General features: G+C 43.3%; 1 protein-coding gene across 4 annotated transcripts in view; it reads left to right on the top strand.

Annotated features, from left to right (window-relative positions):
* The window catches only part of PLXNB2 (plexin B2), a 349,645-nt gene that overhangs the window by 281,007 nt on the left and 42,440 nt on the right, over positions 1-26,198 (top strand). For all 4 annotated transcript variants that reach the window (XM_053406823.1, XM_053406826.1, XM_053406825.1 and 1 more), the window contains 8 exons: positions 5,722-5,876; positions 9,144-9,292; positions 10,596-10,704; positions 17,589-17,725; positions 20,818-20,988; positions 21,405-21,540; positions 23,180-23,392; positions 24,025-24,201. In XM_053406823.1, coding sequence (XP_053262798.1) covers positions 5,722-5,876; positions 9,144-9,292; positions 10,596-10,704; positions 17,589-17,725; positions 20,818-20,988; positions 21,405-21,540; positions 23,180-23,392; positions 24,025-24,201 — 1,247 coding nt within the window. The remainder of the gene's footprint in view (positions 1-5,721; positions 5,877-9,143; positions 9,293-10,595; positions 10,705-17,588; positions 17,726-20,817; positions 20,989-21,404; positions 21,541-23,179; positions 23,393-24,024; positions 24,202-26,198) is intronic.

Raw genomic sequence — 26,198 nt, 5'->3', positions numbered from 1 at the left:
TCCCAGCCATCATGAACTCCCTTTCCTTTTAGTATTACTGTCCATGGGATCTCACCCAGCACTTCCCTAAGTTTTATGAAGTCGGCTTTCTTAAAGTCGAGAAATTGAGTCCTAGTATGCTTGGCTGCTCCTTTCCGCTGTATAGTAAACTTCAGAAGAGCATGATCACTCGCGCCTAATGATCCTTCCACTTCTACCCCACTAACCAGGTCATCAACATTGGTTAGGACCAGATCTAAAATGGCTGTTCCTCTTGTAGCTTCTCCCACTTTCTGGACAATGAAGTTGTCTGCAAGGCCAGTGAGGAATCTGTTTGACCTTATGCTCTTGGCTGAGTTTGACATCCAACAAATATCCGGGTAATTGAAGTCCCCCATTACTACTATCTCCCTTCCTTTTGCATGCTTGGCCATCTGTTCCAGGAAGGCATCATCTATGTCCTCCGTTTGGCTTGGGGATCTATAGTAAACTCCCACAATGAGGTCACTGTTATTCTTCTCTCCCTTAATTTTGACCCAAATGCTCTCACTTTGGCTTTGAGGTTCTAAATCTTGGATCTCTTCACAGGTATACACATCCCTGACATATAACGCCACTCCTCCTCCTTTCTTGTCTGGTCTGTTTCTCTGAAATAGATTGTATCCCTCCATTATTACATTCCAATCGTGGGACTTATCCCACCAGGTTTCAGTGATGCCTATTATGTCATATTTAGTTTGCTGTACCAAGAGCTCAAGCTCATCTTGTTTATTTCCCATACTTTGCGCATTAGTGTACAGACATTGAAGTCCATTAATCATTCCCCCGTGTCTCTTATTTAAGGATTTTTTCCTCCCACCACTAGGTCTGCGTGCTGTTTGCTCCATTCGGTCTATGACATTTGGATGATCATCTTCATCAATTGATAGACTCCTACCTTCAGGAGCACTGTCTCCCTCCCCCACATTAGTCAGTTTAAAGCCCTCCTGATGAGGTTTCTGAGATTTTTTGCAAAAACATTCCTACCAACCGTTGTGAGGTGCAGCCCATCGCTTGCCAGAAGTCCATCTTCAAGAAACTGCATTCCGTGATCTAAGAATCCAAACCGTTCCTGTTTACACCATTTGCGAAGCCAGTTGTTCACTTCCACTATTTTTCCCTCTCTCCCTGGGCCACGTCGTTCAACTGGGAGGACAGATGAGATGACAATTTGTGCATTTAATTGCTTCAATTTCCTGCCCAGAGCCTCGTAATCTCTTTTGATCTTCTGGAGGCTATTGCTTGCAGTGTCATTGGTTCCCACATGAACCAAGAGGAAGGGGTATTTGTCAGTGGGTTTTATGATTCCTTGCAGTCGTTCAGTTACATCTTGGATCTTAGCCCCGGGGAGACAGCACACTTCCCGAGACATCTTGTCAGGCCCACAGATCACTGCTTCTGTTCCCCTCAGTAGGGAATCCCCTATCACCACTACACGCCTCCTCTTAGGTCTGGTCGGGGTTCTTCCGTGAGCTGTCCGTTCCAAGGTCGCCTGCACATTCCCTGAAGACTGCCTTTGCTGCTCGTCTTCATATACCTGATCGACTGTAATGAGGGAGAGATCCTCAAATGGAGTCTGCTCTTCGTCTTCCATGCTAGGGGAAAGGACCTCAAAGCGATTGCGTATTTCTAAACAATCAGAGCGAACCCTGGGCCTCCTACTTCTTTGAGTCACGTTTCTCCATATATCTGGCTCCTGTGTTGGTGAACTAGCCTCCTTCTCAGGGGAGTCCCCTGTCTCCTCCTTGGTGGAGACGGTGTGCTCTGTTGCTTCCAAGAAGAGCTCCAGCTCTCTAATTCTTTGGAGCGTAGCTACACGTTCCTCCAGTTGCTGGACTTTGTCTTTTAAGAGGGCAATCAACATGCAATTGCTGCAGGTAAAGCTGCCTGCAACCTTTGGCAAGATGGCAAACATTGCGCAGGAACCACAGGCGACTGCAGCTGTTCTCTCACCCTCCATCTTGAGAAGGTGTCGTTGGGGGTGACTACAGCGGTCCTCCATCATAAAAAGCGTGAAGACAGGACAAATAAATCCCCCCAAATAAACCTATATCTCCCCCAACAAACGTTTGAGACTAGCTCCCCTAAATCTAAAAGATGGATCAAACTGCGCGCGCCGCTAGGCGCGCGCCGCTGCCCTACAAGCTCTGACAAGCTCCTCCCACAGCTAATCCCCTACCTCAACAGAAGCCCTGCCCCCTCTGACCTTTGCACAGAGAAAGCAGCTAATCAGCCACAAGAAACTCACACAAGAAAACCCTTTTTGTTCCTTCTTCAGCCGCTGCCCTACAAGCAAATAACTTCCCTCAACAAATAACTTCCCTCAAAAGCATGTATCCACCATCGGTCTTTGACTTATACATATTCACACCATCTAGGGTTGCCATATGTCTGTAATTTTCCGGACTTACATGGTATTTGTCCCTCATAAACAGTGTCTGGGTGGAAATCGGTGAAATGTCAGGGAAAATCCAGACGTATGGGAGCCCATGTTAGAAGTGTAGAAGTGTAGTTCAAAAACTCTTTTTTGGGGGGACGGACTAAAAAAACTTCAACTTTTGTGTCTGGAGTTTCACTTTTTGAAATATGGCTGCCCTAACACCATCTATAAAAAGAGATCATGGCAGGGCATGATGATGGCTTGAGGGGTTATGGATTGACAGATTCACTGTTCTGGAATCCAGGCTAACCCCATATTCCTAGGCACTTAAATGATTTGGGGCACTGGCCCGTAGATGTATTTGAAAAATCTCTCTCTCTCTCTCTCTCTCTCTCTCTCTCTCTCTCTCTCTCTCTCTCACACACACACACACACACACACACACACACAGAGAGAGTGGTATACCACTTGGGGTGGAAACATTCTAACATGCATTTAATAAAGAGCCTCTTTAAATGTTATAGAATCTTAATTTCAAGAATTCAGTTAATAATCTTATTAATGTAAGACTAAGAAAGGCAGAAACCTAGCAATTTGAAAGCACGTCAAAGTTCAAGTAGATAAATAGGTACCGCTCCGGCGGGAAGGTAAATGGCGTTTCCGTGTGCTGCTCTGGTTCGCCAGAAGCAGCTTAGTCATGCTGGCCACATGACCCCTGACCATTAGGTTCAGTCATGGCCATCTCTGGGGTTGCAGTGCTCATCTCGCTTTATTGGCCGAGGGAGATGGTGTACAGCTTCCAGGTCATGTGGCCAGCATGACAAAGCAGCTTCTGGTGAACCAGAACAGCACACGGAAACGCTGTTTACCTTCCCACCAGAGCGGTACCTATTTATCTACTTGCACTTTGAGGTGCTTTCAAACTGCTAGGTGGGCAGGAGCAGGGACCGAGCAACGGGAGCTCACCCCGTTGCGGGGATTCAAACTGCCGACCTTCTGATCGGCAAGTCCTAGGCTCTGTGACTTAACCCACAGCACCACCCGCTACTTAGAACTAAAATGTTATAGTTAGTAAACTTGAGCATTAATTATTTCCAGTTAAGTTGGTGATCTGACTGCCCGTCAAAAACATGCTCAAACACGAAGGCTTGAGAGTTGTTGCTTCCAACTTGGTTCATGGTCCTAATTATACAGCACCCTGGATTTACTCTGTGTGTTCTGGAATTAGGCCATGATGCTCTTCAGTCATGTGTGGAGTATGACTTGGATCTCAGAAGGACTCCAGATATTACAAATTCCGTTCTTAACTTTACCCCTCAGTGAACACAAAGCTGTTACAGGCTTAAGAGGCGCTCTGTTTTCGTCTGTGATTCATGGCCATGATAACCAGAAGTGGCAGGGCATCCTTTATCATGGTTCCACTGCTCCCTAGTGCCCTCCCAATCCTGGTCTCTGACCCCATCCATCAACCTTTGGTCCTTGCTGCAGGACTCCTTGCGTGGAAGCATAAGTTGAACCATCATGGCGTGTATATGAATATATATTATTGCACTACGCTGTCTGAATTCTGCTTTTCACGGCACAACAATAAGTTGCTGAATTTTTGGAAGCTTTAGTGCGTTCTGTTTATCTTAACTATGAATAGCTATCTGTTTTTGCTCCAGACATCTGAGATTGATTAGAAAGCTCTCCAGACAAGAATGAACTTGCGTATTGAAAAACCTCTAAACATAGCACCCCTACAACTCTTGTTGCCCATCAACCCATGTGCATTTCATTTGAAATAACATCTCAGCTAGATCTAAATCTACTGTTAACAAAGGAACTTCTTCTAGTCACTTATTTTTCAGTTCCCCTGCCCAAAGGTAGAACTGTTCGACTATTTGCCATTCTGACAGTTCAGGGGGAAAATGTGCTAATCTGCGGAAAGGCTAATCTGCTAAGCAAGTACAGTGGTACCTCGGGTTAAGAACTTAATTCGTTCTGGAGGTCTGTTCTTAACCTGAAACTGTTCTTAACCTGAAGCAACACTTTAGCTAATGGGGCCTCCTGCTGCTGCCACACCGCCAGCGTGCAATTTCTGTTATCATCCTGAAGCAAAGTTCTTAACCCGAGGTACTATTTCTGGGTTGGCGGAGTCTGTAACCTGAAGCGTATTTAACCTGAAGCGAATGTAACCCGAGGTACCACTGTATCACTTAGATGGCTGAAGCATAGGAGCCCACACTTGTGCAACACAACAACAAAGCTTCCATGGTCTCCTCCCACTTCGATCTACACAAAATTTCTTTCCAACCCCAGATCTAGTGGTCTGTCCCTACATGAGCCTGGTCAGGCCGCTGAATGCAATAAAACCAAAACTGAAGGGCCCGATTATTTTGCTTTCCACCCTCCCCCCCCCCATTATCTTACTTTCCTTTGCAAGTTACAGTAATCATTAAGAATGCATTAATGTATCAATAATTTGATGAAGCTGTGTGGCTAGGACACTTAACTACATTACTGAAAGTCAGAAAGGTGATAAGATGCGAAGATTGATTGAGTTGCTCATTCGTTATTTATTTGCAGCATTTATGCTCCTTTCTATGCCTTTTGCACAAAAAAGGGTGGTGGCTCCCAGAGCAGCTTACAGAAAGCAATAGAGAGGGAGTCCCATGCCCTCAAGTCTACATTCTAAAATGCATAACACACTGGGGGAGGGGTGGACAGGGTAGGCAGGAAGGAAGAGGGGGAAATGGCTTCTGCACAGTTCTTTCCTTGGAGAGCTGATCTGGTGGCAGTTGGAATACTCTCAGGAGGAGGCTTGATGAGTTGCGTTCCTCCGTCCATGGCAGTTCTCACATTTTTGCAAAAAGCAACACTCGCCTTCCTCCTGCACCCAGGATCAGATTCAAGAGCTAATGACAATGTCCAGGCTGGGAGAACAGGACTGCTCCTACCCAGTGGCGAAGCTGCATGCTCCGCTACCGGGGGTGCAGAGCAGGCGGCGGCGTGGCACGCGTTCTGGGGGTGTGACACGCTGCCTGTGGGGGCGTGGTGCATGGGGGGTGCCACGATGGCACCCTACCAGAATAGTGGTGCCATGGGCGGTCCGCTCCCTCCGCACTCGTTCCTCCGCCAGTGCTCCTGCCACAGTTATTTCCCCAAGCAGCTGAATTGGTGGTTAATCACAGATTGTCGTATTTGTGAGCGCCATGATTGTACCTTAATGATGCTGCCCTTTTGGGTGCACCTCAAGATTTATGTGGGTTTGAATTTCTCTGAGTGGTGTAATAGTAACTGACACTAGAAACATGCATATGATTTGTTTTCCATTTTCACAGTGACTCTATACAGCTGTTCCTATGGTCGGAATGACTGCAGCTTGTGTCTCGCAGCTAATCCTGCGTATCGGTGTGTCTGGTGTGACGACAGCTGTGTTTACACTGGCCGGTGTGCTGCTCCCACTACCACCTGCCCTCCTCCGGTCATTACTATGGTAATTTCTGCATCATTCATAACATAGCATGAAGTCCACTCAAGTCAGCTTGCAAAGCATTTACGGAATTCTGAGGAGCTGTTGCAAACTTGTGAAGTCCCATAGTAAAGAGACTCGTGTCTGTTTCTTTAAGATCCAGATGGTGCAGTGGCATAGCGTGGGGGGTGCAGGGGGGGCCGGCCGCACCGGGTGCAACATCTGGGGTTAGGGCAAATCCACGGGTTAGGGGGCGCAAATTACTTGCCTTGCCCCGGGTGCTGACAACCCACGCTACGCCACTGAGATGGTGAATAATCACTGTGCTCGTGGGGCATTAGAACTGGCTTTTTGACTAAACAAACCAAAAGGAAAAGGCTACATAACTATATCCTAGGAGTGTCTTCCAGTAGTGCTGTAACGGCAGGCTGCTCCTAGGTTACATGGGAAGAGTTCATAGCATGGTTTCTTGCCTTGCCTGCATTGTCTCAGATCCCAGGAAGGGGTATTATTTGCACGAGAGAGTCACTGTGTCACCAGAGCAGCTAAGGATGGAGGCATGCAGTTACATTTCCTGTACGACTAAGGGGCAGAACTTTACGAGATGTATGGACATACTGCTGGTCTGTCTTTGCTCTCCATACTTCCTCATAGCATCTGATTTAACCCAATAAGCTGGTTCAGACATAACAATCTCCGTTTAACAAAGCCAAGAATGTTGCATCTGAGCAGCCCAGTGTGGGAGATGATATAATCATCACTGTACATTGCTAGCAGCTAGTGACGATAAGGTAGAAAGCCAGGCTAATACAATTACATTATTCAGGCATTGTGTTAAAACAGTTACAGTTAGACAGGCGGGTCTGCAGCTTCACCCCTTACATACCTTGTTCTTCCCAGATTGCTTTTTTAAATTTTCTGGCTTTCCAAAGAGCTTTAGTTCAACAAATCTACTCCCCCTTAGGGTTGCCATTTTTTGACACATTTGCCGACATCTGCTTTTAACTATGGATCTCTATGACAACTCTCTCATTATAAGAAAGAGGATGTGTCCTGGGAAAAGAGGACATGTGGCAATCCTGCGGCCTTCAGTTTATCTAACTAGTTCCACAGTTCTAAATTTGTAGCAGAATGTTAAAAAGAACATTTACATTTGTAAGCAGAATGGTACCTCAAAAGGTATCTCTGCCTGTTAGGAACCTGCGTCAGATAGTTCACTCAACTAAATACATGTTTCAGTATTTTTTTCTATTAAAAGGAGACACCATCGGGTTCTTTAAGCAACCACAACACAGTTATAAACTGGATGAAATGCTAGGTGTTACTCTAGGCAGGAATGCTATATATAATAGTTATAACCCAGTGTTGTAATAAAGTATAGTAGAATTCCATTTTCCGTCAGGTATTTGAAATGATGCAGCTTGTTATTGATTTTATAATATTGGGAAGAGCATTAGACTTGACATTTTACAGTAAAAAATAGTTGGCTCTCGAGGGTTTTTTCCCCCAAAAAGGCAATTAGGATTTTTTAGGAGTAGGCAGCCGCATAACAGAAGAGGCCACAGAAAGTCCACAGAAAGCTCTACCAGTGTTGCTGGATCTCAGACTGCCAGAATTTTTATCATTTCCTTCCTTCTTTCACAGACTTTTTGCACCTGGAGCCCAATAGGTTGGAAAATTCAGGTTCTCAGGGACAGAGGCAGTAAGGCAGCCCTCAGAGTCCTCTGAAGTTCATCCTCAGAGCAGGGAGGGATGCCAGTTAGAAAAGGGAGATCAGAAGCTCTGTGCAAATCTGTTTGGCCTATCTTTGGCCTGGGGATTGCCACTACCGTATTTTTCGCCCCATAGGGCGCACCAGCCCATAGGGCGCACCTAGTTGGGGGGGGGATAAAGAAAAAAAATTATTTCCCCCCCAGGCTTGGAGCTGGGGTGGGGGAAGCCCGAGCTTCCCCCAACCCTAGAACAGGCTGCTATCCGCAAGCCTAGGGAGCCCGGCGGGAAGTCGCGCCGGGCTCCCAAGGGTTACGGAGAGCTGCCCGAAGCCCAGGGTGCACTCCTCTGCACTCCCCAGGTTTCGGGCTGCAGGCTGCTGTCCGCAAGCCTTGGGAGCCCAGCAGGAACTCCCGCAGGCTCCCAAGGCTTGTGGATAGCTTCCTGAAGCCTGGAGAGCGAGAGGGGTCGGTGCGCACCGACCCCTCTCGCTCTCCAGGCTTCAGCGAAAGCCTGCATTCGCCCCATAGGACGCACACACATTTCCCCTTCATTTTTGGTGAGGAAAAAGTGCGTCCTATAGGGCGAAAAATACGGTATTTCTTTATCACAGTTGGCCATTCCTGATCTACATCCCTAGGCACTCTGCACTGCTCTCCTTTTACCACAGTCCCTTAACAGGTATAATTCTTTTGCAATACATCCTCATAGTAAAATCTTAGATTTAAAAAAACCATGCATCATTCTCCTTAAAGGGGAAAAATAAATGTCAATGGGAGTCTTCAATATACCCCTAGGACATGAAACTCTTGTAGAGCAGATGTTTTCCCCCCTGCCTAAACACAAAGACTTGCAGCTCCCTACCTTTCAATTCTTAGAAAGACCAATTTGATATTTCAGTTGAGTACTTTGTGGTACTCCGTAGGATATAAAATATCATTGCTCTCAGGAAGTACCTAAATGCTCCAAGGTGTCCCCATTGACAACAGAACAAAAACTTTTGTTCTAGAGTCAAAAGAGGTGGTTCTGAAAACTTGCCAGGGTGATAAATGCCCCTTTTGGTGCAGAGGCATGTGCTGAGCTCTCACTGTACACTTTTAACACAGGAGTTATAAAGTTATGTGGAGAACAAAGATAAACCATTTGTGCATGGATATATGCCTGTGGGTCTTGGGAGGGTGTTAGAGCAACAAAAGTGTTCTGAAAAATCATTGAACTATAGCTATTATACAGTGGCAGACTAAACTTGAATGACTTCTAAGGCTAGTCAGGTTTTGTTAGCTGACAAAGGGCAAGAACTCCTTATTCCAAAAACTGCACAAATAGGGTTAAAATGTCAAGATTTCCTAACCACCCTTGCCACTTGGGGTAGGGTTCAACTGATATATGATCTCAGAGTTTGCATGCCCATCCACTACAACCAGAATAAAAATTGAAATTATCCAGATTTCTGGCCAAAACTCAAATTTAAACCCCAAACATTTTTATTCCTCCTTCAAGTCTGTGAACTTACTTTTTAAGCTGCTGGTTGGTTATTAAAATGATGTTGTGACTTTTTAAGTATGTTTTCTTTATGCTCAGATTGAACCACGTAATGGACCGCTGAGCGGTGGAATTTTGTTGACCATAATGGGATCTAATTTGGGCATAAATGCTGAAGATGTCAAAAGTATAACAGTGGCAGGCACTGAATGTATATTTAGAGAACAATTCTACTCTGTTTCTACCAAGTAAGTAATTGTCTGATGTTTTGAATGCCAGTTTGTTTGTTTTTTTATCTATTTGCTGCAGGTTCATAGAAATGTGAAATAAAACAACTGTCCTGACAAAAATGGCAGTTGTTTGCTTTAAATATATAACTTCTTGAGCATTTCTGTATGGTAATGAGTTGCAACTATTTAATGTGTTTAGCTGTAATTCTAGAGACAACTGCAATGTTTATGCTTATTCTGTTGTACTTTATACATGTAATTATGTAAGAGACTTGTAATAACAGCCACCTTTATATTTATGATCTAACAGCTCTAACTCGTTTGTTGCTTATCTAGACTCAATTATGCACTAATTTATTTGAACTGGAGGCATTTGTAAGTTATCTCATGCAGCTTACATTTCCAATGGTGTCACTGCAGGAAAGTCTCATATATTAAACATTTACAACCTTGCACACATTTTTTTTAACCCCACCCACCCCTTTTTGTAATCCTGTACACAAATATTATGAACAGGTAGTTTTGTTATGTTCCTTTTTAAAACGCATCTCTACAATGAACATTGGAAATGTTTTAATTCGGTTTGGCAAATGTTAGGCATCCAGGTATCCTGTTAGTGTGCATTCATGATGATTTGTGCTCATGATGGTATTGGGGCGGTTATATGCTTCCAGTACTGTTTGCACCTGCAAAACGTTTTGTGTTGGTGAGACTGTCTTTGTTTCCCATCAGTACTTGTCCCATAGCTTCCTACTAAAACCCTGTAACACAATGCAAACATTCAGGGGGTGGGGTGTTCTATCCTGCTATTGTTGTGCTGTAGCGTATGAGTGTCCCCCAGATGGCAATAATGCACTAGTATTGAGAAAGTATTGCAGAACTAGTAAAGTAAAAAGATGTGCGAACGGTTCCATATAAATCCATCACTGATGCATCAGTGACATGTTGCAGAATACATCTGCCCCCCCCAAAAAACCCCATCCGGTGGGGGTGGGAATGCACCTCCGATGGGGAAATCAAGGTGTGAGTCTGGGTTTTTCTATTTCTTTGAGAAATAAACCTGTAAATTCATCTTGTGAAAAGGAATGGCGTGCCATTTTTTAAAGGTTTCTACATAATGAAGGCTTGAGTGTGGTCTTCTCCCGGAGATTTAAAATCATTTGCGTGACCGATTCTAGTTTATTCCACCTTGTATTACTTTTGAGGCTTCTGTAATGGTGTCTTATTTAATTGTTAGATTTTATTTTATTTGAGAATGGACTGCAGGGAATATATATCAATTTAGATCTTTTATGTACAAGCTTACCTTGTTTCCAACTAGGATTGTATGTGAGGTTGGAAGCGTGCCAGAAGCAAAAGAAGGTGAAATTGAAGTTGATGTAAATGGACAACAAGGCAGATCAACAAATGAAGTGCAGTTTACATATCAGGTGAGTCTGTCCTTGTCAATAGCTTACCTTATTTAACACATAGTATCTTGTTTTCCATTTTTCACTGGGTCAAACGTAAGTGTATAAACAGTGCATTGGTTTGTATTCCTTCATTTGGAACCTTGGAGGTTCTGCCGAAACAGAATGCTTAAGTCTACTAAATATAATAGAGAGACGGCCTGTTATAAATAAGGTGGATACATCACCTGTACTACAGAAGACAGAAAAGAGATGGGTGGGCAGCCTTGTGCTCATCCAAACATGCTTCCATCCCTTAAAGGTCTAATGCTCATCCAGTCAAAAAGGGACTTTGACTTTATGCTGAAGGGACACAGCTTCAAGCCATCGTCTGCCTGCTACTTCACCCAATTCTTCCAAGGCAAAGAAGTCCCACCTTGGGGAAGGAGGATATGTTAGTAGCTTGCATAGATAGCCAGGGAAGACTGGAGGGTCCTGCCCAGGTAAGAGCAAATGATGCACAGAGCATCATTTACTGCCAGGTCTTTGGAGTTTGTAATCCAGAAATTGCACAATAGAAGATGCTCTGTGCATCACTTTCCACTGGGCAGGCAGCCTGCGGGAGTCTTCATTGGAAGCCATGCACGGGCTGAAACTGCCCTCCTAACCCAAAGTGAGGTTTGCCTTGAGAGAGGAGTAGCATTCAGTGGACAGCTAAAGGTGCAGAGAGACGCAAGGGACAAGATTGGGGGAGGGTGGGTTGTCCCTGCCTTGGTTCAGCTTACAGCAATCCAAGCAGGGGGGGCTGGCATAGTTGAACAGCCCTGCTTGAATCCTCAGCCAACCCTCAGAAAAACATATTTGGCTTTGAAATGGGCCATACTTCAAGAAACAGCTCATAGCTTTCTGCTGAACCGGTAATCTTAATGGGGAGAATGGATGCCTAGTCATGGAACAGTACCTAATGTTATTAGAAATCCTAAAACATTTTTAGTTGGGTTGCTTAATTCCATAAATAGAGTCTCTGGCACAGACGGCATGGTGTAAGTCATGTGAGAGATACAGTTAGCCACCTTGTCACCATGCCAAAGGATAGGCCTTCAATTGTCTTGCCGCAGATGCAGCCCTAAAACTCGCAGGACCTTATAGTGCTTGTAAGGCATAGGTAAGTGTACATGGATAGATACAACGTACAGGGTTATTTTTAAATTCAGCTGTCACTTTTGGTATTTAAAACAAAACTAGTGAAATGTGTCATATGGAAAGTCAAGGTTAGGTTATTCTCTTGGGGATTCATTTTTCTGCCTGGGCTATTTCAGCTTTCACGCTGAATAACCACATAGAGGAAGCGGATGTGGTCAAGTCACAAGAAGGAAGGAGTTGGATATTTGTAGAATGCGAGGCCAGAATTGGAAAACAAGGGGCATGCATGCCAAATCCGTATTGTCGGTCTGTGGCAGGAGTGGGCAGCTTGCAGCATGTGAGATTTCCACCCTGTAATTCTAGCTCTTGCTATTAATAATAATAGCAGCATTGCATTTCTAATTTTCATTACTGCAGAGTTACATGTGACTCTTTCTTCTTCCAGGACCTCCATTCTTTTAGCATTCCAAAATGACAGCTGCGAAAGATTTTTGGCTTGAAAAGCATAACTTGCATTTTAGCTTAAAAAATTCCCTTATAGTTACTGGGAAGATGCAGTGTAAGAGGAAAAGAAAGAACTGAACTGTTAATTTAATGAGGTCACCAAGCTATGGGTAGTTTCTTTTCCTCCCTCTGACTTTTCACACCAATTCTCGGCTAATTATATTTTCTTTCCCCCTCCTCTCACCCAGCTAAAAGAGGAATAGATAAGTTTTATTCTAAAAGGAGATGGACATTCTTTGACCGCCTCCACTCTTACCTGCGTCTGTAATGGACACCAAGCTAACAATTCGTGTCTGAAATCTGTAGGGTCATCGTGCCATAACTTACATTTCCTTTGGTCCATAGAATTAGGATATGAAGCATGACACAACTAACGAAATTTTACTGAAAACTTTGCTGTTTTTTTACTGGGCAATAAGAAGAGATAATATTTCCCCCCTCTCTGCCCTAACTTCCCCATTGGTTTTACACACCCAGTATACAGGAACGTCAAGTATCATCAATCAGTCTCTGTAGCATTTAGTGGCCTGGTTTGCGTGTCACATTAAACCATAGTTAAAATAAACTGTACGAACAGGTAGTGTGCTTCTGAAATCACAGGCCACTCACTGTTCGCTTGTAAACAAGCTTAGTGTTACCGCTGAACCTAGGGTCATGCTTTGATTCTCACCAAACAAACCATAAACAGTGACCAAGGTTTATTCTTGACTTACCACTTATGGTTTGTTTGGGGGGAAGCAAACTCCTGAAATTTGTCTGCAACACTAACCCAGACCATAGCTTATTTCACAGCAGGAGCAGCGAAAGAGCAAAGCGCCTGCAATTTCAGCATGAGTCACCAGCACATTAAACTATTTTAACTAGTTAAAAGTGTTGCTAATACTGCCATCCTCTCACTTGGTTTGCCTTTCTTATTACATGAAGAGACAGACCACTTCACACTAGGGATTAAGATTCCTATGAGTGCTAGGTGCTCAAATCTCCAGAAGCATGACATGATCCTTTACAGCTTTGTCACAGCAGCTGAAGTTTAAACCAGGCAATCTAGTGTGTATTATGTTGTCTTAACAGCCTTTGTTTCTGAGATCACCTGTGGGCGTTGTTTGTGGGCAGTTTAGCAGAAGACGAGCTTCTAAACTCTTCCTTTGCTGTTTTGTGGGAGAAAGAAGGGATAGTGCACAATCCTAAGGTTCACAGCAGATCTTTCCAGCATGTTCATCTCTGAATGCAACCTTTCTATCAGATGTTGCAGCTGATCATGCATAATCACACGTCCTGTAGCTTTGAGTAGTCACCGCAAGTAATAAGATTATGTGTAAAAAGGTAAAGGACCCCTGACAGTTAAGTCCAGTTGCGAACGACTCTGGGGTTGCGAGATGAGCCAATGTTTGTCCGCAGACAGTTTTTCTTGGTTATGTGGCCAGCATGACTAAGCCGCTTCTGGCAAAACCAGAATTATGTGTAGCAGCTTTTAATGCCAAATTATGGACAGTATTTTTTTCTGAACTACATATTCAGCGTTGGCCCAACCGAACAAATCACTGAGAACAGCTCAAGTTGACCCAAGCAAGAAACATTGCTGTTCCGTTTTTAAGAATAGATTTGCACCATCTGGTTAGCTATAACTATATGAAACTGTTTGATGTTGGTAACTAGTTCATTGTGAGATCAGCACTATCTAACCAAACAGCAAGAAATTTAAAACCTCACATGCAACCCCAACGTGCAGTTTCATTCCAAAAAGCGCCGTTCATTAAATTTATAGCACTTGCTTTATTGGCCTGCTTTATTGGCCCATTAAGGAAAACATTAGGTGTGCTGAGGCAGCTTTGCTGAGCACTAGATGATTATATTAAAAGGACAAGGATGTGTGTGCTTCTTTTTATGTTGCAAAAGGGCTCTTTCATGTGCATAACTTTTGTAACCAGTTTTGTTGGTATGTGCATGGTTAGGGTCACAAGAAGTTGCCTTATATGGAATCAGAACATTAGTCCATTGATTGTTTTTCCAGGATTTCACAATCGGAGATCCTGTATAAGTAGTTTCTGTATTTATATCCAAGTGACTACAACTATTCTACCTAACTCAGCAGGTATGGGTACACACCCTGGCTCTAATGCACACACAACATGTGTGCATGGGGTATGCACTTCCACTTCAGTAGTAAGGGCAGCTCATGACTCTTTCATCATTGTGTCCATGCACCTGCTCTCACCGCTGAATTCATAGAATCATAGATTATTTTAGAGTTTGAAAAGACCCCGAGGGTCGTCTAGTCTAACTCCCTCCCAGGAATCCTGTCCACAGACATCTCAGAGGGACGGGGTTCGAACCACCAACCTTCTGATTAACAGCTGTTTTGAGGAAGCTGGTATATACATGTAACCCTGTATTCCACAGGGCTCCCTCTGGAGTTTGCATTAGATCTATGTTTCCCACTCTCAGTTATCAGTGTTTTTGTTCATTTCATTGCTGGACTGGTGCAAGAGAAGCTCACGTGGCATGCGCCTCGGTTCATTCTTCTCGGGTTGCTGCCTCCTTTCTGGGAGCTGCAAGGAAAAACGAGACAGCAACAACATGCGATAGTTTTTGAAAACATGGTTTTTGAAGACACACAGAGACAATGCAGGCTTCTAGTGTGGGAGTAAATACCATCTGACATACAATTAAAAATTGAAAAGAGCTCCTTAGGCTTTATATAAGAGTGCTGTACTCTTGAATATCAAAGCAAAATGTTAATCATTGCGACTTGCACTGCAGCGCATTGAGTTCCATTCTAGGGCAATTCAGCTGAACATTAAATGTATTCTGCAGAGAGTGCTGCTTCCCTGGGCTTCTGAAAAATTGTGCTTTTATGAGTGCTTTTCAATGTGTGTTCCAGTTGTTGTTGTTGTTGTTGTTGTTATCATTATTATTCTTACTATTTATTAAATTTGCATACCACCCTTCATCTGAAGACCTCAGGGCAGTTCACAACATAAAAATACAAAACAAGAGCATAAAACAAAAATAAAACAATACCCCCCTCCTGCAAGTACATTTTTTTAAAAAACCATAGGATGTTAATCAGCCAAAGATTATAGAGAAACATTTCTGCCTGGCGCCTAAAGATATATTATGAAGGTGCCCTTCCCTGTTTTTTCTTGCTTGGGTCAACTTGTAATCTACCGTATTTTTTGCACCATAACACTCACTTTTTTCCTCCTAGAAAGTAAGGGGAAATGTCTGTGCGTGTTATGGAGGAAATGCCTACGGGTGGCATGCCTACGGATTTTCCTCCTCTAAAAACTATGTGCGTGTTATGGTCGGGTGCGTGTTATAGAGCGAAAAATACGGTATATGATCCTTAAAGTTTATGGGATCGGAATTGACGCGTGTGGGGGATTTTCGAAAGGTGGTGCTTTGTCCTGGATCTTTCAGGTTTTCCTAAAAAGCTCAACAATTATGGGGGTGTCCTGGTTTTTACTTTTTGAAATATGGCAACCTTAGAGTTGCTCCCATCCCTTCCTTCCCAGACCTCAAAACTGCATACTTGAGGAGTTATCCGATGTTATCCTCACCACACCCCTGTGATGAGGTAGCTTGACTGAGAGCAAGTATTATGACTGATCTAAGGTCTCCTGGTGAGCATCATGATGAAGTCAGGCTTTGAATCTGGTTTCCCTTGTGCAATTCAGTTCTTTTCCCCCAAGATGTCTTGCTGGTTGTAAGCTATCGATAAGGGCTTACAGAGACATTTGTAAACACCTCTCCCTTGCATTTGCAGTAAGGATGTCATTTGCGGTTCCATGGTATTGCATTCCAGTTTCCCTCAAGTTTTTATGATGTAAAGCTTGTGTCTCCTGCAAGAGCATCTAAAACATCTCCTAAAAGTTGCACATTTCTACATACATAGACTATCTTTACCCCTAAACCAATATTGCAGGATGCCTGGTGTTGACATTTTTGTAAAAGTGAGCAATGTCTGCCTCTTCTTAAATTAGGTGCTCTGAATTCTGAAGGCTGCATACATAATTCCATTTCCAAATGAATAGACTTTGACAGTTCTTAAACACTGAGACATTAAGGCTGCCCTGGAGCTTACTTCTAAGTAAACATACACAGGATTGTGGTGTGTGTGATATTCCAGCTATTAAATAAAAGTTTTGATAAATTTGGTGAATAAAAGGCATGAAGGAACTGACAACAGAAGGTAGGGTTGTGGGCAAGGCTGAAGTTAGTTCCAATTAGTCAAAATATATTGCAAATTTGGGAGAGGGCTATATAAAACAACAACAACCACCACCACCACCAGAAGAGGAATAAGTTTTGAATTAATTGTTTGAAGTTGATTAAACTGGCTTGTGAAAGTATAAAGCAGATAAAGCGAGATAGCATTATACTTAATTGTGTCATGTTTTCAGAGGATGAGCTATAGAACCAATTAATATTCTGCTAAGATACACTGCAAAATATGGGAGATGTTAATTTTACAAAAGGCTTTTGCACTTCTAAAAAACCGTTGGTGTGATTTGGCCTTTGCAATGTGATTTGGCCCTGTGCAATGAGGCACAGGGTACGTTTAGGATACAATTTTAAAGCCTTGATAGTAGGTGAGCTTGCAGCAATTTTTGGGTGGTCCCAGAACCATAGAACGGTACGTTTTCACAGCATTGCTAAGCCCCTTGCTAAGTCAGGTCTCCTACACAACATGTCACCGAGTTGAATGCAGACTGCCACCTCTTTAATGTGGCCTGCCACTTCCAGCTTCCCACATTTGCAGCACCAGGCAGGAAGTTTATCAAGCTTGTGCTGGGCTATATTTGACTCAAGACTATCACAAGTTTTGCAGACCTATTTTAAGTGATACTTTCCAAATTAGCCAACTTCCCACAGAGAATAGGAGGGGACAGTTGCCTTCTGTGCAAATATAAAAACCCGTTGCTTTCACATTGCCTCACAACGCTGCGGGCCTTGCTTTGTTGCTCCTGTCATTGATAACAGTTATATTCCAGGAAAGTGTGAGGAAGAAGCACTGAAACCATGACTGAAAACAGTAAGCCCAAAATGAAATCCTCAAAAAATGAACAGGCAGCTAATCCATTATGTTGTAGCTTAGGCCTTGAAATCAATAGCAGCTTAGAGTAGTGTAAGCTTTAAATAGAAGCCGGTTCATAATCTCTTTCATTCCTTCTTCCCTGATCCATTTTTTTTCCTCATGGTAGTATTTCCAAACCTAAAAAAGTGCCTTTGTGAGAGTAAAAACTGAATTTAACCAGTTTTTGACTTCTTCATGACAGGATCCTGAACCTACAGGAATAAGTCCTCAAATTGGTACCAAAGCTGGAGGGACATTCTTAACTATCAGTGGCACAAACCTGGACACTGGCTCTATTCAAGATGTTCAAGTTTACCTCGATAATGTACCCTGTCAAGTGTAAGTATAAGGACTTATAAAGCTGCCTTTCCTCTCTTAGGTGTGGTCATGCCATCTATATTGTAGATTTCTAACCTCTGTCAGTGGAACGTTCAGCCATCTTAGCGTCCTCTGAATTACCGTAGCCCCACCTAAATTGTTTCCCCCATGGACTGTTTTCCGCAGATCCTAATGACGCAACGGAAACTTAATATTTTCTCTCATTTTATCTAAATCAAATTAGTGTGAGTTCACACTGATTTTGTCCACAGTATATGACTTTAGAATCAAGCAGCCACTTAGATGAACAGCTCTTGGAAGTTCAATCCTCAGAGGGGTCAGTTCTCACATTATCCTCCTTTCCCATGTATATATTTTAGTAGGGGAACACGCAGCTAAGGTTCATAGCTCATACTTGATTCGCCATGTGGGTATTGTTTGATGAAACATTACTAACGATTCTTACAGTGGCCTAATATCATGGACAACGTACATATGAAGAAACCCCAACACTGCAGGAATATTCAGCTGTCCCATATGGGAATCAAACCTGCAACCTTGGTGTTATCAGCACCACGCTCTAACCAACTGAGCTAAAAGCTCCCACAGTGCTCTGATTTCAGTCTTTGCTGAGAGATATTCATGGAATCAGCCTTTATTGGATTATTAAAGGTAAAGGTAAAGGAACCCCTGACCCGTGACCGACTCTGGGGTTGCGGTGCTCATCTCGCTTTATTGGCTGAGGGAGCTGGCGTTTGTCCACAGACAGCTTCCAGGTCATGTGGCCAGCATGACTAAGCTGCTTCTGGCGAACCAGAGCAGCACACGGAAACGCCATTTACCTTCCCACTGGAGCGGTACCTATTTATCTACTTGCACTTTGAGGTGCTTTTGAACTGCTAGGTTGGCAGGAGCAGGGACCGAGCAACAGGAGCTCACCCCATCACGGGGATTCGAACCGCCGACCTTCTGATTGGCAAATCCTAGGTTCTGTGGTTTAACCCACATTGGATTATTATTCATCACCAAACTTTCAAAAAGACCTCAGCAGCATACATTTGATTATTCCTTTTTATGTAGCATGGATTGTGACCCTTCTTGCGAAAGGGGTCATACAGTACGGCATGGTCTGAACCATCGATGACTAGTACACAGTTAGCACAGTAAAATGTGAAGTGCAATTGTTGTGATAGGTTCTAATGCGGTAGTATTGTTGCATTGCCATTAGAGTGCCAAATAGCATTTCAGGAAACATGTTAGCAGACACGGACAAGTCAGCACCTAACACTGAAAACATGTACCAGATTGCAGTGCTCTGAGCAACAGAGCTAGAAAAGTGCTTTAAATTTGTGAAGATCACCTTAAATGTTACAGTCAAAAGACAAGGGAAATGGGTAATTTGTACAGAAGCTGCATATAGTGTTGTCTGCAAGTGTCGTGTTCATTCTGTTACTCTGATGACTTAAATAGGGCTTTACTATTGCACTTTCCTTGTGTTTGTTTCGGCTGTGGAGGGTACTGACGACTGACATGAAATTATTGGAGAGAAATGAAGCTAATTGAGGCATAAAGAAGTATATAGAAGAGTGAAAGCAGGACTTCCTTTGCTTTTTGCAAAATATGTCAACACTCAGAAAGGACCACCAGATCCCCTTGGCTAGAGATCTCACTTAAAAATAGGCAAGCTTCCATAGCATTTTGTTTTAGAACCTTAAAGTGAAGGTGGTCCTCAAACATCTGAATGGGACATCAGGGAAAGATGAAAGTCATACAAAGCATTAGGTCAAAACAGTCCAAAACTAACTTCCACGAATTTGTCCTTATCTGGGCAGGAACACTCCAATATTGTTGAATGTCTGTGTGCTGGCAGCAGAACCTGCAGCCCACATGTTGAGGGACTTTGGAAGAAGACTGGCTGGGAGCACCACTCTGGCAGCCCAACATCAACAGCCCGGGCATTGAGTTGGCAAAGTCTCGTGATGGGTTGGACTGTTAACTCATATGCACCAGGCCCCTTAAGGAGATTCCTCCATGGGTTCATTTGGGGAGAGACCAACCCTGACTGTGGTCTCTTACTAATGTCCCAGCTGCTTGTGACTTTGAAAATGAAACGAAAGTACTACCCTGAGCAAAGGTATCTAAAGGAGCTATCTATAGGAGGGGTATGGCTGGGCCATAAGCCCAGAGTCAGTCAATCGCAGTCATATCACTCCTTTGCTCTCCTGACGTCCCCCTTCTCCCCCTTCTCAAATACCCAGCACAAAGGGGTACAGTGGTGCCTCTGGTTACAGACTCCGCTAACCCAGAAATAGTACCTTGGGTTAAGAACTTTGCTTCAGGATGAGAACAGAAATCGTGCTCCAGCGGCATGGCAGCAGCAGGAGGCCCCATTAGCTAAAGTGGTGCTTCAGGTTAAGAACGGACCTCCAGAACGAAGTTCTTAACCCGAGGTACCACTGTACTTGCATTGGATGTTAGTGAACTTGGTTTCTCAGATGTTCATGCTTATACACATTCACTGTTTCTCTTACGTAGCCATAATAATAATAATAATAATAATAATAATAATAATAATAATAATTTATTTATACCCCACCCATCTGGCTGAGTTTCCCCAGCCACTCTGGGCAGCTCCCAATCAAGTGTTTAAAAACAATACAGCATTAAATATTAAAAACTTCCCTAAACAGGGCTGCCTTCAGATGTCTTTTAAAAATAGGATAGCTGCTTATTTCCTTGACATCTGATGGGAGGGCGTTCCACAGGGTAGGCGCCACTACCGAGAAGGCCCTCTGCCTGGTTCCCTGTAAATTGGCTTCTCGCAGTGAGGGAACCGCCAGAAGCCCCTCTGCGCTGGATCTCAGTGTCTGGGCAGAACGATGGGGGTGGAGACGCTCCTTCAGGTATACAGGACCGAGGCCATTTAGGACTTTAAAGGTCAGCACATTATATCGAATGTAGCCCCATTTTAATATTCTAAATGTTAGACTAAATAATGCTGGTATTCTCTGTGTCACTTGAGGAAATGATGTCGTTTTCCTGTGGGCTGGGGTTCGGGAGGTTGTAGAAGTCAGTCTTGATGTGATTTTCTCTCTCCTTTTTTCTTAATTTAGTATCACATTTGGGCAAGAAATAGTTTGCGTTACTGGACCAAATAGCAAGGAAGGGCCTGTTCCTGTAACAGTACGGCATGGAAGCAATGAAAGAAGGATAGAAAATGAACCATTTACCTACAGTGAAAACCCTACAGTTAGCAAGATCACACCTGAAGTCAGCATTTGCAGGTAATGAAATATTTCTTTTGTAGGAAAATAAAGTCTTCAACTTTAATGAGGTGAAATTATAAGGTTTCCCCCCTCTCTGCTTTCAATGTAATTATTAGATAACAAGTATCCTGGGTCTAAGCAAACATAATAAATGTAGCATAATTGTATATTTCTTCTAAAACAGAAGTCATCACCTTCAAGAAAGGCAGAGCTCTGTTTTGTTTAAGAATAATGTATCAAATTAATAAGATGTTCATGACTTTCTTCCTACTCCACTTGAAACAGATTAAGGGTTACAGTCAACTTAACCCTACTCCAGGAAAGTCCCATTAATGAACCCATTTAAAATGTCTTTGAACTTCACCAAGTCTACTCTGAGTAGACATTAGGAGAACAATGGGATACATGGTTTTATTTGTGCTTTTATATTTTAGCGGAGGCCGAAATATTACAGTCGTTGGAGCTGGTTTTGATATTATCCAGCATTTCTCTGTGAAAGTTATATTTAAGCCTTTTGTCGAGAGATCATCAAGGAAGAGGAGGAAGAGGCAGACAGAGGAGGTACAAAAGGTAACCATCGTCTCTCCTTTGTACAGAAATACAGTGTGGGCAGTATTTTATTCATTTATTAAATTTCTATAGCACCCTGCATCCAAAGATCACAGGCTCGTTCTCATGTTGCTACCCTCCAGGGCTCTCATGGAAGAGGCACAGGGTCCCAGTCGGTTCATACTGAAACTGTACCTAATCCAAAAAGCCTTGAAATTTCTCTTTGTTAGTTTTAGTGGATTCAGTAGTTGGTCAAGAACTTTAGGATTTAATTAATAGGTTTTGAGTGGCATAATTGGAAAAGGGTGAGTCCGTGGGGCACAAATTGCCACTTGCAAGCTCTGCAGGGCTCACATGACTCAGGGAGGAAGCTAAGGAAAATGTTTATGTGGTACTCTTGCAGATTTCCCCTCCATTTCCCTCCTATTACTGTAATTCCTATAAGAAGGAATTTTGCTGTGCCCACTTCAAGGTGGGGATAGTTTTCTTGCCCAGCTGGAAATATGTTAAAGGAACCAAGGGGATTTTTGATCTTTGTGCTGTTGCTGCTTTTTTCCTGTTTTAGTCACATTATTAATTGTAATTTTAATGTTTTGAATAGTTTTTTCCCCTGTATGAGCCCCTATATAACATGATCTGATATGTAGTAAGCCAGGGGACAGCAAACTTTTCCAGCAGGGGGCCAGTCCACTGTCCCTCAGACCTTGTGGGGGGCCGGGCTATATTGGGGGGTGGGGTGAACATATTCCTATGCCCCACAAATAACCCAGAGATGCATTTTAAATAAAAGCACAAATTCTGCTCATGTAAAAACACTAGGCAGGCCGCACAAATAACCCAGAGATGCATTTTAAATAAAAGGACACATTCTACTTATGTAAAAACACACTGATTCTTGGACCGTCTGCGGGCCAGATTTAGAAGACGATTGGGACGGATCTGGCCCCCGGGCTTTAGTTTGTCTACCCATGCAGTAAACTCACAAATTAGTATGCAAAGGTTAATTTGGAAGAAGCACTGACATTGCATAAAACTACAAGTGAAATTCACAGTTTGTGGTGTAAAAATGATTAGCAAAATTAATTGTGTCAAAGATGGCAAGAATGGCGTCCAGTTAAACCTAGTACAGTGGTACCTGAGATTAAGTACTTAATTCATTCCGGAGGTCTGTTCTTAACCTGAAACTGTTTTTAACCTGAAGCACCACTTTAGCTAATGGGGCCTCCTGCTGCTGCTGCGCCACCGGAGCCCGATTTCTGTTCTTAACCTGAAGCACTATTTGTGGGTTAGCGGACTGTGTAACCTGAAGTGTATGTAACCTGAAGCGTATGTAACTCGAGGTACCACTGTATTCAGAAATGCACTGTTTATACACTGGGATACACCTATGATTATCCGTCCTAAAACAATGCGTATGAAGTAGCGCATGCTTTTTACCAATTCGATAGACACAGAGATGAATTACCAGTGCTGCAGTAGTAAAAATACCAACTTTCGATAAAGGACTAAAGTGTATGAGATTGCAAGAGAGAGGTGACAGCTTGCACATTGAATTTGCTTGTATATGTGTGAGACAAGGAGGGAGGGAAGGATAAAGAAAAAATGTAAAAATTTACCTGCCAGTGATCACCAATACTTGTTTGTTTGTTTGTTTGTTTAGTTTGAAGGAAAAACCATCTCAAAGATCAATGACACCACTCTAGTCTTCTTATCACCACCGGTGCTGGAGGACCCAGAAAATTACAGAATTACTGTGCTTCTCCAAATGGATGGTCATCAGGTGGGAAAAGACTTTCAATATGTTGCTGATCCAACCTTTGAAAACTTCACTGATGGTGTCAAAAAACAAGTCAATAAACTTATTCACGCAAAGGTAAGTGTGTCAGGAAAATGACTTCTCTCAGTGTGCTTTGCCCTTTCATACTTGCATATGGCGCTTTCTTTCCTGCTTGCGTTAACACGATGCAAACGGTTGACTGGAATAATTCCAAACACTGTTTTCAAAGACTAGTGTTATCTGAATGTGGGGAGCATAAATTCCTTTTTTTGTGCTACTTAGGGGTGGAGGAGACCTGTCTTTGCCTGCTGACATATGCCTCTAAAGGTTTCTTGTCAGTGGGGTTTCCTCTTGCTGAAATCAAGAATTGAGTCCTTATCAGCAAGTTCTCCTGACATTCTTTGACCTTATTTATACCCCCTGTTGCCACCAGGGGATGATATTGACTATTGTAACTCTAGGCTGGCATTCTCATTGCCCTGCAGAAACAGCTTCCATGAACAAGGCTTACAGATTTGCCTCAGAACGTCAGCTACCCTGAGGGTATTTCCTCTTCCACATCGATATCAAATCCAGCTGTTTGGTTTTCAGATGGAACTGTGCGAAACATGAATGTATTAATCATGAAAGCTTTTATCCTTTTCCTTCCCTCTCCTCCCCTCCGCTCCCAGACACCATGAAGCGAGTTGATAGCTAAGGTGGCTTAGTGTTTCTGTGTTTCTGTCTAGGGCAGTAATCTCAACAAAGCTATGACGTTGGAAGAGGCGCGAGCATTTGTGGGAGAGGAGCCCTGCGTCATCAAAACCCTGACGGAGAACGATTTGTACTGTGAGCCACCTGAAGTGCAGCCCCCGCCCAAGAGAAGGCAGAAGAGAGATACGGTTAATAACCTGCCAGAATTCAGCGTAGGTCACATTTATCTGTCTTTTTAACAACACATATAAGGTGTGCGGCACAGAGGGCATCTTGTTTTGAAGTGGCAATAATAAAGAGCCTTCTTTTACGCATGATTTGTGCTTCCAAAGAGCACGGGCAGAAGAAAACCATTCTCCCGTTTGCCACTCCTTGCCTAGAAACAGAATGGGTGAAAGCAAGTGTTAGCTTTCTTTTGCTAAGGCCTAGGCTGTGCTGGTACTGAAATGTGCATCGATCTAGATCAGTGTTTCCCAAACTTGGGTCTCCAGCAGCTTTTGGACTACAATTCCCATCATCCCTGACCACTGTTCTTGATAGCTAGGGATGATGGGAGTTGTAGTCCAAAAACAGCTGTAGAGGAGACCCAAGTTTGGGAAACTCTGATCTAGATTCAGGGCCACCCTACCAGCACAAGCCACCCCAAGCAGCAGCTTAAGGAAGCAGTACTTTTGGAGGAGTCAGTGAAACATGTGATCTGGGAATTGCACCCCAGGGAACTGCGGTCTTATTTGTTGAAAGAATGAAGTTATAAACCACTCACCATTCACAAATATTGTGGTGGTATCCAAAAAGAAAATTACGAAGTTAAGACAATAAAAACACATTCAATCCATCTGATATACAGTGCCACAGCTTAATGTTTACAGCAGACGTAGTCAATGTGGAGCCTTGAGGATGCTTGTGGACAGTTAACTCCCAGCATCCCTGACCATTAGTCATGATGGCTGCAGGCTAATGAAGATAGAGTCCAATAACATCTAGAAGGCCCCATGTTGCTACTCCTGGTGTATTGGGACACGGGTGGTGCCGTGGTCTAAACCACTGAGCCTCCTGGGCTTGCTGATCAGAAGGTCGGCGGTTCGAATCTGCACAACAGAGTGAGCTCCCGTTGCTCTGTCCCAGCTCCTGTCAACCTAGCAGTTCGAAATCATGCCAGTGCAAGTAGATAAATAGGTACCACTGCAGTGGGAAGGTAAGCGGCGTTTCCGAGTGCCCTGTTTTCCATCACGGTGTTCCATTGTGCCAGAAGCCGTTTAGTCATGCTGGCCACATGACCCGGAAAGCTGTCTGTGGACAAACGCCAGCTCCCTCGGCCTGAAAGACAGTCACCTTCGACTGGACTTAACTGTCCAGGGGTCCTTTACCTTTTACTCCTGGTGTGCAGGAGTGGCCAGATCCCCTTGCTATTGTCTTTTAGATGTCTAGTCAACATACATTTGTTTTTTAAAACGTTTGGATTGATCTAATAATTTTGTTGCTGGTTTTGTGTTTGATTTTGATTGTGTATTTAGCATTTAAGTCTGGGTTAAGTTTTGCAACTTCATAGAGTTGAAAGCTTTGTAGGCGGCAGTCGGATTTAGGTAGGGTAATACTAAGTGAAGGACTAACTAAACCTGCACACCCATCTGAGGCCTTTCTCTGCTTTCACTTGGCTGCGATGCAGGAGCAGGCCTTCTTAAAGGCATTTCCCTAGAGAGGTCCAGTTAGCTTCCTCTTTTGGGGGAGAGTAGAAAGACTCTCTTTTATGATTTCCATGCATTTAATCTTCCCTATGTTTATAATCTCCTACTGTAGTTTTGCCATATTTTATTTTGACCTCTACCATTCTCTCTCCCCTTGCTGCCGTTTTCATCAACGTTATGCTCCTGATTTTGGTTGTATTGGAGTTACTGTTGTTGAATTGTGGGTAGACATAGCAGACGACACAGCAATTCTTCCAAAGCAGCTCTTTATTTGTAAGCTGGAACAGAACTGACTGAGGAGCTCAGTCAGCCTGCTTATATAGAGCTCCACTAGAATGCAACAGTAACCATTTTCTGTAACTAGCCAATCACTGAACGTCACTTTCGATCCTTCATTTGCATACAAACTATCCAATCACTGAATGTCACTTTTGATCCTTCATTTGCATAACTATCTACAGTATCCCCCTGCTGGCCCAGGGTGAGAACTTCAGTACATAACAACTGTTATTTTATTTCTGTGT

Source organism: Podarcis raffonei, chromosome 10 (assembly GCF_027172205.1).
Source record: "Podarcis raffonei isolate rPodRaf1 chromosome 10, rPodRaf1.pri, whole genome shotgun sequence".
Taxonomy (NCBI): Eukaryota; Metazoa; Chordata; class Lepidosauria; order Squamata; family Lacertidae; genus Podarcis; species Podarcis raffonei.
Note: the sequence above shows the minus strand (reverse complement) of the source record. Positions and strands in the feature narration are given on the sequence as shown.